Source organism: Urocitellus parryii, chromosome 2 (assembly GCF_045843805.1).
Source record: "Urocitellus parryii isolate mUroPar1 chromosome 2, mUroPar1.hap1, whole genome shotgun sequence".
NCBI classification, from domain to species: domain Eukaryota; kingdom Metazoa; phylum Chordata; class Mammalia; order Rodentia; family Sciuridae; genus Urocitellus; species Urocitellus parryii.
This window is the reverse complement of record NC_135532.1, coordinates 167,535,658-167,551,460: the sequence shown is the minus strand read 5'-3', so window position 1 is coordinate 167,551,460 and position 15,803 is coordinate 167,535,658. Positions and strand designations below refer to the sequence as shown.

General features: G+C 44.2%; 1 protein-coding gene across 2 annotated transcripts in view; it reads right to left on the bottom strand.

Annotated features, from left to right (window-relative positions):
• Pla1a (phospholipase A1 member A) overlaps positions 1 to 15,803 on the bottom strand; it is a 35,252-nt gene that overhangs the window by 5,125 nt on the left and 14,324 nt on the right. Inside the window, exons 3-9 of one of the 2 annotated variants that reach the window (XM_026394512.2) lie at positions 14,354 to 14,531; positions 13,790 to 13,898; positions 12,932 to 13,033; positions 10,006 to 10,095; positions 7,992 to 8,159; positions 6,396 to 6,485; positions 879 to 991 (exon numbers count right to left, since the gene is read on the bottom strand). In XM_026394512.2, the coding sequence (XP_026250297.1) occupies positions 879 to 991; positions 6,396 to 6,485; positions 7,992 to 8,159; positions 10,006 to 10,095; positions 12,932 to 13,033; positions 13,790 to 13,898; positions 14,354 to 14,531 (850 nt within the window). The remainder of the gene's footprint in view (positions 1 to 878; positions 992 to 6,395; positions 6,486 to 7,991; positions 8,160 to 10,005; positions 10,096 to 12,931; positions 13,034 to 13,789; positions 13,899 to 14,353; positions 14,532 to 15,803) is intronic. The other variant, XM_026394505.2, reaches the window with a different exon arrangement.

The following is a 15,803-nucleotide window of genomic DNA, read 5'->3' as shown; positions in this document are numbered from 1 at the left end:
GATTGAGGAGCTTACAAAATAGAAGGAATATGAAAGATGCTTTATGTGAGTAATTTGGGAACTTGACTCCGGTAAATTCTACAATTCAAAGTTAATGTTGGTGTTGCTCAAAGCTAAAGATTGTAGGAAAAAGAACATACTTTCTCTTGGAAGGCCCATCCCCAATTTTTTATCTTAAAGATTAAAATTCAAAAAATTGAAGGTAGAAGCTAACATGTTCTGGTGGCCATCTTCAAAATTCATGTAAGTCTTTTTGGGAGGAGGCACTAACCTGTGGATGTCCATTAGACCCACTCATGGAGCTTTGGCTGTGTGGTTCATCTGGAGTGAACTTTGGTGGGGTGGACCCCATTTTTAAAGTTCTCCAGGTGATTCTAAGACACAGCCAGGAATGTGCATCATTGACATCACTCTGCCACTGTTGACCGATCTACAGTGTTCTGGAGAGGTGAGGTAAACACCCTTCTAGAAATACCATGACCTTGAACTGATCCAATAGAAAGTACTCAGCTCACTGACTTGCTGCCAAAATCCTGGGTGCTCCCCAAACTCTGGCCAACCTTCCCTGGGCTAGTGACTGAGGCCTTCCTGAGCACTGTTTCCTATTAGGGACCTGATTCCTATGTTCTAACCACCTGTTGGGACATCCATTACTGCTGCCTGCTTGGACCTGTACTAATCCCACACTAACCTGTACTAACCTGGGACATTTCCCCAGAATGCGTCTATAGGTCAGTCTACATAAGTGCTGCACCAGCCGGGTCATCTAGGTCCAATTGTTGGCAATCTCAGCCTGACCTGGGATGTTTGGAGTGTGTACACTTGGAAAATGTAAAGGCAACTCCTGAGGAGAGGGGTCAGCCACGTGGGACACTTACGTACATGGTGATCTTGACTGAGGAGGTGACATTGCTGCTAACAAAGGTGATCTTGATGCTTGTGTCCTTTCTTCTTGGCTCCTGCAAGTAAAACTCCACTAGGCTGTGATGCACTAGGAAAGCAAAGCACAGCAGAGACTAAGGCAGAAGGCAGAGATGCAATGTTTGGAAAGCCCCCAAAAGTGGCAGAGCAGTTGGGAATCTCGGTTCTACTTCTTAGTAGCTGTGTACCCCACAGCAGATCCAGATCCCAAGTCATCTCAAGTGTAAATTGGGAATAGTAAAAATAGATGTCCCACAGGTCAGAGTGAGAAGTAAGCAAATTAATACATATAAAATTATTAGGACAGTGCCTGTACCTAGGAAGCATTCAATGACAGTTTTATTATCTGCAGAACTAGAATGTCTCACTCTCCCTTATTTGGTGTCTTTATGATGGTTATGTAATCTTGAACCCAAAAGAACCTAGCATTTACTGTTATGGTTAGAATGTTGGTTTCCCCTCCAAAGTCACATTTGAACTTAACTCTCAACACAACAGTATGAAGAGGTGGGGACTTTTGAGAAGTGATTAAGTCATGATAACAGATTCCTCAAGAGTAGTTCAGTGAGCTGAGCCTGGTGGCACACACCTGTAATCCAGATATTCAGGAGGCTGAGGCAGGAGGATTACAAGTTCAAGGCCATCCAGGGGAACTTAATGGGACCCTATCTCAAAAACTAACAAATAAAAATTTAAAAAGAAAGACTGGGAATGTAATGGTAAGTGCCTGTGGGTTCAATTACCAGTATTTAAAAAAAAAAAAAAAAGACCTCAGTGGAACTAGTCAGGGCCCTTTGCTCCAAACTGCCTTTTTGCCATATGAAGAATGGCAGTGACGCAGCAACAGGTGCCATCCCGGAAGCAAAGAGAACAGACTTCATAGGTGCCAAATGCCAACACCTTCATCTTGGACCTCCCAGTCTCTAGACTATGAAAAAATAAATTTCCATTCTTTATAAATTAGCCAGTCTCAGATTTTTGTTATAGGAGCACAAATAGACTAAGACGTATGCTAAATAATTCACTCCTAAAAGACAGTAGTGATCCTCCCCCTCCCAAACACAGTGTCCGAGAACCAAGCTATGTGTATAAGAGAAGGTTATTCCCCTCCCTGTGGCAGCTGGTCACCTGTGTGGCATCTTGACCCTCCCTTGGGCAGCACAGATGCTGGTACTCTCAAAGAGAGTGTTGTTGACACAGACTGGGCAAGCAGCCTGGCAGATGGTGATACCCCCAGGGTTATCATCCCTCTAGCAAGAAAAGGTAAGGAAGATTACAACTCCCCTAATGCACCATCCTTTTCTTATCAAGTAGTAGGTGCACCTGGTAGCATTTTGCAGTAACTTTGTTCTCAGAAAATTTTCCCAAGCTCCTTGGGTGATGGGAACATGGTTAAAGATGCACTCCTCACCTCTCCCCTATCTGTACTTTTACTTTTTCACTTGCTTCATTTCCTGGATGAATATTGGGTGGTGGTGAGGGGCATTCAAGGGATATAGGTGAACTCAGTACTAAGTTGGAGGAGTGCTGTGATCCTTCTGGGCCCAACAGGATTAGTAACAGAGCTCACTGGCAAGCACCAAGATGCCAGAAACTCATGAGAAGCAAAGAGATGCTTGTACGCTCCTCCCTCCACAGGGGAAAACACCAAAGGCCATGTCTTACATCTCTCCCTCCCAGTTGTTTACTATGGGATGTTGATTGTTATGGGGATAGACAAAGTCTGAACTGGAGTGGATACCTGTGAGCCTGACTTATGAAAGCTTTAGAAATTTAATTTTCTGGGATGAGTTTGACTTATGATATCACATCTTCCTTTGCTAACAGATATGATTGATCGAGAAATTTTCTTAAGGTTCTGCCTGTCTTTTCTTTACATGGTTCTGGAAAATCCAAGAAACCCAGGCCTAAGGTTGAATGGATGAGAACTGGTTGTAAGATCAAATCTACATGGGAGTAGGACATAGGTAGCAGCATGCAGTAAGCCCTGACTGGCTGGTTGGGAGTTCTGGATCCAAGGCCAGACGTGCTTTTCACAGGCTGTTGGCACCTGACCTAAGCCACTGAACCTTGCTGTGTCTTGGTTCCCTCAACTATAATCAGTAATCCCAACATCACCAATAGGACATGGTGAGGATCAGATGAGGTAATGGAGAGAAGGCACTGTGTGAAAAACTGTTCTATAAAGCAAAAGTAATATTGTTTAAAAATATTATTTATAGAAAATCTTCTGCTCTTATTGGCACATGCTTGGCAGAAATCAAGGGTGATCACTGTCCTCATGGGCAGGCGGACCAAGGGTGCTGGCATGGGAGCCCAATGCCATGAAGGCCTGGGAGTGGCTGGATAGCTGTGAGCTGGCAGCTGGGCCCCACTGAGCATTCTTAGATAGGTTTGCTCATGCCTGGTCCTGGAGGGAAGACCTACTTCCATCCTCAGAATCAGAGACTTACAATACACAGGTGAGCAGGTGTTCATGCTGGCTTGCTCTCTTCTGTGCCTCTCTGTGGTTTTTGAACATACAGGGCCATGTTTCTTGGTAGAAGGAGGAGGTCTCACAACAAACATGAATAGAAAAATCAGGAGTCTGTGAATCTATCTTAGCAGGGACCTTAAAATGCTTTTAACCTTCAAGAGTCCCAGGGTCAAAAACATATATTGGAGAAAAGATAGTCTCAATAGTCACAAATGGTTCTGGAAAAACTGGAGATTCATGTGCAACAAAATGAGATTAAGCCCCTATCTCTCACCATGCACAAAACTCAACTTAAAGTGGATCAAGGACCTAAGAATTAAACCAGAGACTCTGTACCAAGTAGAAGAAAAAGTAGGCCCAAATCTCCCTTATGTCAGATTAGGACTTGACTTCCTTAATAAGACTCCTATAGCACAAGAATTAAATTCAAGAATCAATAAATGGGATGGATTCAAACTAAAAAGCTTCTTCTTAGCAAAAGAAACAATCAATCAGTGAACTGAATAGAAAGCCTGAAGAATGGGAGCAAATTTTTACCACATGCACGTCAGATAGAGCACTAATCTCTAGGATATATAATGAACTCAAAAATCTTAGCACCAAAAAAAAAAAAACAAATAATTCAATCAATAAATGGGCCAAGGCACTTCTCAGAAGATGATATACAATCAATTAACAAATATATGAAAAAACGTTCAATATCTCTAGCAATTAGAGAAATGCAAATCAAAACTACTCTAAGATTTCATCTTACTCCAGTCAGAATGACAGCCATTAAGAATACAAACAACAGTAAGTGTTGGCAAGAATGTGGGGAAAAGGGCACTCTCTTACATTGCTGGTGGGACTGCAAATTGGTGCAACCAAACTGGAAAGCAGTATGGAGATTCCTTGGAAAACTTGGAATAGAACCACCATTTGACTCAGCTATCCCAACCCTCAGTTTATACCCAAAGGACTTAAAAACAGCATACTTAAGGGACACAGCCACATCAATGTTTATAGCAGCACAATTCACAATAGCTAAACTGTGGATTCAACCTAGATACCCTTCAGTAGATGAATGGATAAAGAAAATGTGGTATATATACACAAAGGAATATTACTCAGTGTTAAAAGAGAATAAAATCATGGCATTTTCAGGTAAATGAATGGAGATTGAGAATATAATGCTAAACGAAGTAACCAATCCCCAAAAAACAAATGCTGAATGTCTTCTCTAATATAAGGATGCTGATTCATAATGGGGATGGTGGGGAGCATGGTAGGAATAGAGGGAGCAAAGAGGATGGAGGGGAAGGAGGGGACATGGGGGTAGAAAAGATGGTGGAATGAGACAGCCATTGTTACCCTAAGTACATGTATGCAAACACAAATGGTGTGACTCTACTTTGTGTTCAACCAGAGACATGAAAATTTGTGCTCTATTTGTGTAATATGAATTGAATTGCATTCTGCCATCATATGTAACAAATTGGAATAAATAAAATTTAAAAATAAAAAAAAAAAGAGTCCCAGGCTCTCCTGCAGCTGTGTTCCTAGCTGTGCAGACAGGGTGGAGCCAGTTCAGGTTACTGCCACATGCCAGGGGGTGGAATCAGAAGCCAGGACATCTGGCTGACAGCCATGCCTCCACCTTGAGACCCCACCTCCTCCCTCAGCCTGTGGGAGAAGTGACCACGGAGTGGAAACAGAGGCCAGCATGGAGGAAGGAGCTGCACGGAAAGGACAGAGGTTTGCGAGTCAAAATATCTGAGGTTGATGCTGATTTTTTTCACCCAACTGTGTACCATGGGCATGTTGCTTGGTCCCTCAGAGCTTCCCTTTTCTCACCCACTTCTCTCAGAGTTGGGCTGGCCAATGACTGACACGCATAGAAAGCCCACTGTTGACTCTGCAACCTACTCTGACCCTGAGAGATGTGGCCAGGAATTCTCTCTGGCTTGAAGGTAGCAACACCTCCATCTGTTCTTCTCTCAAATTCTCTAAGGAAAGGAAAGGACATGCTTCTTTATTCAGTTCCAATCACTGTGACAGAGACTTCCCTTGTACTATTTTGTTTTATCCTCACAATTGATTCTTGCAAGTAGGTACTGTTATTGTTTCCATTTTCCACATAAGAAGTCCAGAAAGCTTAAGTAAATTGTTCCTGATCATACAGCCGATAAGTGGAGAAGCTGAGATTCAAATCCAGGTCTTGTGTGACCAGAGTCTGAGCTCTGGGCTCCATATCACATTGCACTAGGCCTTCCAGTAACTGGAAGAAATAGTCACAAAGACCCCTCCACTAACTCCAACACAAGCTAATCAGAAAACCAGTTAAAATGATGGACACATAATGTATCATCCAAACCAGCACAATTGTGTCCTGTACACATCACAAAGCAGTCAGGAAGACCCCAAGACAACACACATAAACCAGGAAGTACAGTGAAGACATAAATAGCATGGGGAAGAAGGAACTACATTGTCCTAAGACAGGCTTTCATGTTTTACATCTTTTATGATCACGGGCATTTTAGCTTCGAAGAAATGCAGTGAAAGCAACTATGGACCATTTGAATGTGTCTGTAAAGGGGAAGGCTGGCGGAGGGTGCATTACCCACGACCCTCATCCAGTAGGGCTGCCTGGTGGGAGACATATACAGTGTTCATCAAGGAGGGGGAAGGAAATGTGTAGGAAGGAAGGACCCAGAAGTGTGAGCAAATACTGCTCTAGAGAGACCCAACCCCCAGAGCAAATCTGGGTGAGAGAAGAAAAGAGGATCAGTACATGAACGATAGAATATCCCAAGACCTCATCTGTGGAAGTGTGGACTGGCCTCATTCTTACAGTCTGGTTCCATCTAAAACCAGGAACTGCTCCTCCCAGTGTATCTTTGCCCCAGTCCTTCGCCTCCCAACTGGGCTCCAACACTGGGCTGGATACAATCCAGGTTGGAGTCCTGGACTCTTCCAAAAGGCACATTGACACAGCATGCATTTTCTCCCTACTCACCGCAGTAGGGGGCCGTGGGCATGGTCAGGAGGTAGACTTTCACTTCCTTGGGAAGCGGCTCTATCTTGATACCACTTTGGTCTCCTAGCCCTGGAAATTAAGAAGCAAAGAGGAGGCCATTTCAGGAGAAATGGAAAAGCTGAGATTCAAATCCAGGTCTTGTGTAACCAGAGTCTGAGCTCTGGGCTCAGCACCCAGCCAAATACAAATTAATTCGCATACCCAGAAACAGACAGCTACACTGTGTACTCATTCCAGGTGCTGGGAATTGAACCCAGGGCCTTGCACCTATTAGACAAACACCCTACCACAGAGCTGCACCTCCAATCCTTTAAAAAAAATTTATATTGAGACAGTATCTCTCTAAGTTGCCCAAACTGATCTCAAACTCCCGGTCCTCCTCCCTCAGTCTCCTGAGATGCTGGTTTTACAGCTATGTGCCACCATGACCCACTCTCAATAGGTAATTATAAGAAATTTAAAATTATGTCTTTTCCTTGCAAATCAGTCTACTTTGACCGTTTAATGGCATTTGTATCCTGTGCAGCAAAAACAGTGCAAGGGAAATATTGGACCTGGAGACTGCAGATGGCATTCAGGGAGAGGGTGATCAGGGCAGAGAATAGAGTTAGGGCAAAGGCCCACATGATGAGGAAATGTGCTATACCCTTGGAAGTACACATGGTTAGCATCCCTAAGGTGTTCAGTGCAAGGGAAAGTGGAGAGAGAGCTGAGGCTGGGCAGTCAATGGGAAGTGGCTGTTACATCGACTGGTCCATCACATCTGGGGACAATGCAGACACATATCCACTGAGCCTGAAATAGTGTTAGTTTGTTTTGTTATGGTAAGATACCCTTCCTCTAACATTTTATCAAGCAGGTATGCACTGCACTTCATTTGTATAAGCAATGTTAGGCTGCTGCAGTTTGGAGTGGTGGGAGGTGGGAGAGTGTGGAATGGGGGAGGAGTATTTCCACTACTCAGGAGTTTTCACCCTGTATAACCCCAGGATATCTGCAGCAATAGTCTACACAGGCAAGTTAGAGGACAGATCCATCAGCCTTCTCTCCCCAGACTGGCCTGGATCATTCAGGAACATGCCCAAGTGGTCCAGCTGTTAGTCAATTCCTTCCACACTGGCCATCACAGTGGCCATCACAATGTCGCACCTCTGAAGTAGGCACGTGTGCCACTTTGTAGTTTCCCCAGAACACACTAATTAAGGGGCTGTGAAGAGCTGGAGATGGCCAACCTAGTAAGAAGGACTTATAGAAGCATCTGTCAGAGAAGGGCAGGGGCTCCACATTGTGCCAATGTTTCTAGAGAGTGTCCTGAGGCTGGGCGTCCAGATGAGAGGGGCTGTCGGTGCAGAGGGAGTGTGGCAGCAGGGAGCAGGAGAGCTGGTGAGAGGCAGAACACAGAGGGCCAGCTGCTATCTTCTGTGAGAACAGGCTAACACCTCTTGGGTTAATTTTTCTTTCCCTCAGTTGGATAGGTCTTTCAACCACTGGAACTTAGAAGGTAAAGAGGTGACAACTGGCAGGATGTGAACTTTCCCCACATTGTCAAAGCGAGTCCAAAGGGTGACATTTTACCTATCCTTGGACAGGAAAGCAGAAAAGGGTTAAAGCAATCCACACAGTTTCCGGCAAGGAAGTCCTGGTAGCTGGCACAAGGAAAGGCCATCAATGGACAGGAATTCTCCAGGGCACTGATGTAGAGGTGCACAGCCCTCATGTGATCACAGATCAGATAACTGTAACCTGAACCGGAGGGAAAAAACAGCCAAGTTTTCAGTCAAGACAAATGGAAATTCCCTTCATGCTACTTACTGTAACTCTACCAAATTTCATATTCGAGAAGGCTATAAATACATAGGATGTCCCCTGAGTCACATTCTTAAGTTTTAATGGACATGGTTACCACTTTTTCCCTTTTCCTTTTCCTGAGTTATATAAGCTTAATCTACAGTGGAAATTGCTTGACTTCAGAGCTATTCTTCTGTGATCATGCAAACTCTCCTTTATAAGATGGGAAGATGCCGACTCTACTTCTGGACATGATTGGCTGCCTTCTTCATCACCAACCACACAGCCAATTTTTTACAACTTCATTCTACCTAACCCAGCAGTGAGGCAATCATGATCAGTTGTCTCTGAAGCTGAAGTGCTGACACTTGACTGGCCAAATGACTGATGCAATCAGTCTGCCAAGTTCCCCAATTTACTAAAAGCTTGGTTCTACTGTTGTTATTGCTACCCTATTTAAAAGTGTGCAACAACTCCCATTGGCTGGATTGGCTGGGGCTAAGGTAAATAGTGAGCTACAACCCCAGGCAGGCTTCTTGGGTCTTTAGCCCCCACCCCATCCCTTGGGACCCTCTTTGTGAAACTGGTAATCAGGATGGAATTTTGAGCTGACTTTCTTTTCCCCTGAGATTGAGACACCCAAGCCACAACCAAGTTCCTTCCTTCATTAACAGGGAGCTGAGGCAGAGACAAACCATACCTTTCTCAAAATTTGTATGAAGAAGAAATGAAAAGTGGTTCATTAAAATGCTTCTGAAATTTTCCAACACCATTGAAACCAAATTAGGCCACCTGATCAAAATAACTGAAATTACTCAATAAACTGTCAAAAAGAAGCATATTTTTAGAAAACTACTAAATTTGGTAAAGCAGATTAGTGATTATTCAATAAAATTGTCAAAGGTATCCTTAAAGTGTTAAGAATATAGTGAAGCCAGAAAAGAAACATAGAAATCAGCATTTAAAACTTCTATATGAAGTGTCAATATATTAGTTATGGTCATACAAAGAATATGACTAAATAGTCCTTAATGCTTAGCTTTTGACAAATTTAATATTTTTAAATAAATAATGCTATGAAGAATATATATTCAAAAAGAACATTCCAGAAGAATGTATGTAGAATAGAAGAAATGCATATTGATTGCATGTGTTCAAGAAGATCATCTTAGCACGCCTGTAATCCCAGTGGCTTGGGAGGCTGAGGCAGAAGATTGCAAGTTCAAAAGCAGCCTCAGCAACTTAGCAAGGCATTGTCTCAAAATAAAAAATAAAAAGGGGTGGGGATGTGGCTTAGTGATTAAGTGCTTCTGGGTACAAAGAAGAAGGAAGAGGAGGAAGAGGAGATCTTGAAGATAATTTTAGAAAACAGTTAAGTTTCTTATATTTGGTGAAGTGGTCATGCAGTGAATGGATTCCTGGGCTAACTAGCTTTGGGCCCATTGGCTTGTTTCTACCACAGCCCCACTCTGCAGAGAATGCAGCTTGTGTGGGCTTTGCCACAAATCAGGGCACAAGGAAGAATAAGAAGTGATTGGCTTGAGTGATGTGAAGTTGTGTCAGGGCCTAAGGTAAGTGGGGAAGGCAGCACAAGTATAATGCTTCCAAAATCAGGCTGAAAATTTGTCTGAAATTCAGGTCTCCAAAGATTCTTGGTAAGTGCAGAGTGAGGCACTATAGGACTCAGCAAAGGGCATTGTCAGAAAACCCTCAGTGGACCTCACTGGTCAATTCAGTGTGAAGACCAACGTTGGTCTCCAGCTTGTGAGGCAGGCAAACACCAATGCTCTGGCTTTCTGACCTGCATGAATGAACGTGGGACAGCCAGGCTGGTCCTGGCCTCCGTTGACGAAGTAGTCCACATGTCCAACAGGAATCCGAATGCCCAAATCTGAAAGAGGCATAATCCCATTACCTTCTTACTTCAGGAACATATCTTCCGGGACCCACAGTAGGGTCCACTGGCAGCAGTGCCTGAATTCTGGCCTTAGGAGCTCACCCTATCTGTGTCCACCTCACTCCAAAGAGCTCCAAGACTTTGTAAGATGAGTCGTGCTGAACCAAAGAAGAATCAATGTATAAGATACCCATACTCACCTGTAATCCCAGCAGCTCAGGAGGCTGAAGCAGGAGGACCATGAGTTTAAAGCCAGCCTCAGCAACTCAGTGAGGCCCTAAGCAAATCAGTGAGATCTTATCTCAAAATAAAAAATAAAAAGGGCTGAGGATGTGGCTCAGAAGTTAAGTGCACCTGGGCTCAATCCTCAATACCAAAACAAAGAAGCAACAACAACAAAAAAATGGTACCTGCATTCACCAAATAAAATCAAGAAAATACTCCTCAATCAAGTTTGTATTATAAAAAATATTATAAACTTGGTAAATTTCCTAGTTTCTGTTTTCCTTCAAGCAATACTTCAGATAAATAAGTTTGGGACCACATTTCCACAGTCTCCCGCAAAACATACTTTTTTGCTTTCTTCACTGAGTGGAAATATGATGTGACTACAAAGAGCTATATCCTAGGCCCTCCCATATAGCACATCTGACCCCTCTCCCAACCCCAGGCTGGGTTAGCCCAACCACCAGGGACCCTGATTTTCTCCTTCAGGTCATCTGTCACTGTTGTAAGAAACGGTGAATTATTTGTTTAATGAAATCTACCCAAGGGTTAAGCAGAGACACAGAAATCATCCTTAATCCCGGCCTGACCCTCACTTCCCACACCCAGCCCTGAGTGTGGTCAGATCTATCTCAGAGTATATTTAGAAATGTATTCTGAATCTTTCTCCTACTGCCATCACCTTGGCCCAAGTCTCCAACCTCTCACCCAGACAACCCCTGCAATTGCCCTGTCCTGGGCCTCCCTTAGTACCCTCCTGTACTTGGTTCCCTGTATAGAAGCTGCAGTCTCTTAAAGAAATCCAAGTTACTGCCCTATTCTCAGGGATCTTAGAACCAAAGGGAAGCTCCTTGCAGAGTCCAGCCTAGACTGTTCCCTCTTCCAACACACTCAACACCTCCTCCTCCTTCGCTGCCCTCTAACCATATGGTTCCCTTTTTTTGTCTCTAGAACAAACCTGTGTCCAGGCCTGCATTTCACTTCTAGCTGGAGGGATCCTCTGTACCTGGAATGCTCTTCTCCCAGCCTTCCCAGGGCTGACTTGTTCTCATCCGCTAAGATTTACCCCACCTCTTCTTGAGCAGATGTTCTCCAAGAATCCTATGGAGCAGATCCCCTACCTGTCACCCCCCACCCTCACTGCTTCTTCATTATAATAATCAAAATGTGTAATCATCTCATTTGTTTCTTTGGATGTAAGATCCACAACGGCAGGTCTTTTGCCTGACATTTCTCTGCTGGGTCCTTACCACCTACCACATTCCCTGGCTCGTAGTGAGTGCCTAATAGTTATTGAGTGAATAAATAGATAAGTGCCTGATCCTGAAGCCTATGAGTTCTGAGTGGGCAGGGACCTTGTCTAAGCCTTGTTCACTGCTGTATTCTCAGTACTGGTTACATAGCTCAGTAAAGATGGATTGAATAAATGGAATGAATTTTTTTTCAATCCAATCAGGAACTTTGAAGGGCCTAAGACCTATCTCAGGTAACTGGAGACCTAATAAGTCATCTGGTTAGCCAAATTAGGGGCATAAGGGACTTGTGTTATTAATGAACAAGGTTAATTCACCTGACAGAGGCAGACAGAGTGCCATGGGCTTTGGTTTCCCCTCTGGGCAGTGAAGGTGTGAACGAGGCTACATGGGCTTCTTCCAGAATCACTTGTCTGTGGGTCTTGGTTGCTAGAGAAGGCTTGTAACCACAGAGAATGAGACATCTCCTTCAAATTTACCAAGTTCATAATATTATTTCATGCAAACTTGATTGAGGAGTATTTCTTGATTTTATTTGGTGAATGTGGGTACCATTTTTTTTTTTTGGTATCTTTGTTTGTTTTTGGTACTGAGGATTGAACCCAGGGGCTCTCAACCTCTGAGACACATCCTCAACCCTTTTTATTTTTTATTTTGAGACAAGATCTCACTTGACTGAAAACTCTTTTGGTCAGACCAGATGTTATTTCTCCTTGCTTCAATGACACTGAGTACAGTGCTTGGCACAGACTCTGGGCATTTTCTATCAAGTAGAAATGAGGAAGACTGTCCACCTTGTTTCCCAGTTGATCAGAAGGGCTTAATTTGGATATAATGGATTGAGAGTTGGGGGGGGTCTTTCCTGTGTCTGTCACCATTGGCAGGGGGCTTCTCATTCTCCATTGCACTGAGGATTGGGCTTGTTCACAGGGGAGAAGGGGAGTCCAGATGGGGAGAGGAATCTCCCCATCCCCAGGGACCAGACACAATCACCCTGAAAAAGCAGCATAGCTTTCCCATATCAGTTGGGCAGCAACGTCCTCCCCAATCCCTTCTCAGTACAAAGTCTGGTTTTGAATCGGAGAGAGGGACTCCCAAACAAGCGAGTTTCATCCATAAACGAAAATCCTACGTGTATTGGCCGCTAAAAAGAAAACCAGTTGTCTCAGTGGTCACAGAACGACTCCCGAAAGAGACTTTGAAGATCATTCTCGTAATGACTGTACAGCAGAAGCCCTCAGAGAGACAGGGCCATACCACTAGGTGCCAGCCTCCTGGCCTCTACCTTGTGCTTACTCCCTCTCCCCAGACACGTCACACACGCAAGTATCCCCCACCCCCATCCTGCTCACTGTCGCTGTCTGTGTGGATGGCTTCCACAAAGAGGGCATCTCCAGCATCCAAGCGTTCCTCCAGACTGGCTCTGGTGTACTCTGGTCCAGCGGGGTCTAAGCCTGCAAGAACAGATAGCTATTAGGAGCTCCCTTTCCTCTCAGCTGTAGGAACTGCAATGGGACCACCATACGCCTTCCTGGATACCCCTCCAGTTCAGATCATGGAGTGCTCCAGCAAAGACCAAGGTTTGGGAGAACTAACTCAGGACCACCTCACTCAAGAAACCCCACTCACAGTTGTCTCTCTTGTGGTAACCTTCAATGACCCAGTTTTTCTGGCTCTAAAATGATTTGATAATACCAACCATTTGGCAATGGCTAATGTGCTCATATTAACCTTCAGGGGCAACTAGTTCTCACCCCATTGGGGCCTCACTGGAAGAGTATGTGGAACATGACTCAGAATTATCCCACCAAAGAGCCAGGAAGTTGGGGTATTTACCACATCGCCCTAGTCCGTTATTGTTTGAGAATGGCTCCTGAAGCATAAAGTCCCCCTCCCACATTTGAAGGTATGTAGCAAAACTGAAGGTGATTCCCACAGTGGGCCAAGGAGATAAGGGATTTTACAGCTCGTTTTATAGATCTAGACACTGGAGCTCAGAAGTACACAGCCTCTGATACTAATATTAGAGATCATGCAATAGTAATGATAGCATTTTATGTAAAACAACTACAATAAATAAATGTTGTGGTAATAGATGACTCAATCATATAATGGCTCAATATACCACTCTGCCTACCTCAAAAGAGGCATGTCCAGGGCAATTCCTTTCTATCTCTGAACCCTGGGAGGATGGTCAGGGAAAATGTTACCTGTGATCCGTCCCAACTGGCCTTTGTAGAAATGTCCCACCATGCCCCCAACATGGGCCCCCAGGCTAACTCCAATGATGTGGATAGAAGACTTTGATACACCCAGCGCCTGGAATGGGCATTGACAGTGAATTTGTTTTGGATCACAACAACTTTTCCCACAGACTTCAGAGGCTGAGTGCCCTGGGCAAGACACACCCACCACCCATGATTTGGAGAAAAGGGCAGACCTCTCATCCATCAATCACTTTTCCTCTTCCCTTCCCTGACAATCCCCTCACTTCAAAGTGTGTGACTAATGACCAGGACATCCCCTATTAAGGAGCCACTAAATTCCAGGCAATCTGCACTGCCCATCTACTACTCCTTTTACAGAGGAGGAGCAGGAGCCTCAGCCAGGTTCAACACCAAGTGACTAACTGGAGATTTGATCTAAAGACCAACAAGCCCTGAAGGGCTCTGCTTCTGCCCTGAGCCCCCTTAACAGGTGATTGTTTTTTCTCTTTGTGCCCTGTCTCTCCTCTGTAAGTAGCCCAAAATCACCCTGAGCTCTTTTGCACCTACCAGGAGTTTACTGAGGAAACGGGAAATCTCCAGGCTCAGCTTAACCACATTTTCCACAGCCGAGTAGTAGACACCTGTAGATCCGTAAACCCAGTCCACAGCGATCACGTTAGCATCTACTGCATTCAGAAGGGCTCTAATGAATGTATTAATCCAGGAAGGCTTTTTTCCTAAAGCCCTAGACATGGGGACAAAAAGGAGAGGAAAATGACCTGCCAAGCTGATATCCATTGTCATGGAAGCCTCTGTTAATCCCAACCCAGAGAAGAAGTCAAAACTAGAAAGTAGGTATAAGGGGGAATTTATCATGCAGTACTTTGGATACACGGAGGACATGATCCCAAAGTTGCCAAGCCTCCTGCCAACAGAGGAGGCTTTGTGTAAATTATACCTGAGTGCCTTATGGTCCAGGTAGTTGCAGCCTCAAGCCAGGGCTCAGAGCTCAAGCTGAATTTCAACCCATTTGCTTTCAATCAGGCACATTTGTGCAATGCTAAACTACATAAACCACACGCACTGCCTAACTCCTGTTTGTGTTATTTGTGGAAAAGATGACTTTGTACCCTAAACTTTATATTTGTGACCTTAATTCTTATTCTAGAATATAGGCTCTTTCCTTGAGGATGTTTTCATTCATTCATTCACTCATCCACTCATTCAACAAACTTTTGTTGCGTACCTATGGGCCAGGTAGTATGTTATATGTTTTCTAAGAGATAAAAAAAATAAGATATAGTCCCTGTTTTTCTGAAACTTAAGGTATAATGAGACTTCTGTAGAAACAGAGTGATGGAAATTTTTTCAGAAATCTTTCCCAATAGATTGGGATCAGAAATAAAGTTTTTGAAATAACCTCCACTATAGGAACAATCTGAGCATGCTCATGTGGGCAGAGGAGTGCAGATTGGATTGTGCCATGGAAAGGGGTTTGGGGGGACATAGAAGCAGACAGACAACTGGCCTGATGAGCTCTCCAGCTCTCTTAGCCATCCCTGCATTGGAGGCACAGGCTCAGCCTTGGATAGTGACTGAGTGTGAGGCTTGCCTGAGGACAGACTTTGGAACAAGGGTGAGGAGGGAATGTCTAGGAATTATGTGGCTGGGAATCCAGGGATCCAGGAGGTGCAGAGGACAGGAATCAGGAAGTGGTGATCCTCTGTGCCTACTCTTCATCAGATACCCTCAACTTGAGTGGTTCTACAGTGCTACTATTCCACCACAGTCTCTCCTTTGTTCCTCCTGGGAACCTTTCTGTTCTTGGTCTTGTCTTGGACTTCGGGTGAAAGTTGTTGGAAGGAAGGAGTGATTGAATTGAGACTCAGTGACTATATGTTATGACAAAATTTGGACCGTAGGATATCAGAACTTGTAGAAGAGATGTGTTCACTCCTGAGAAACACTAAACTTTGGGTATGATGGAAGTACCCATAAATAGAAGTTTCTCAGGTCA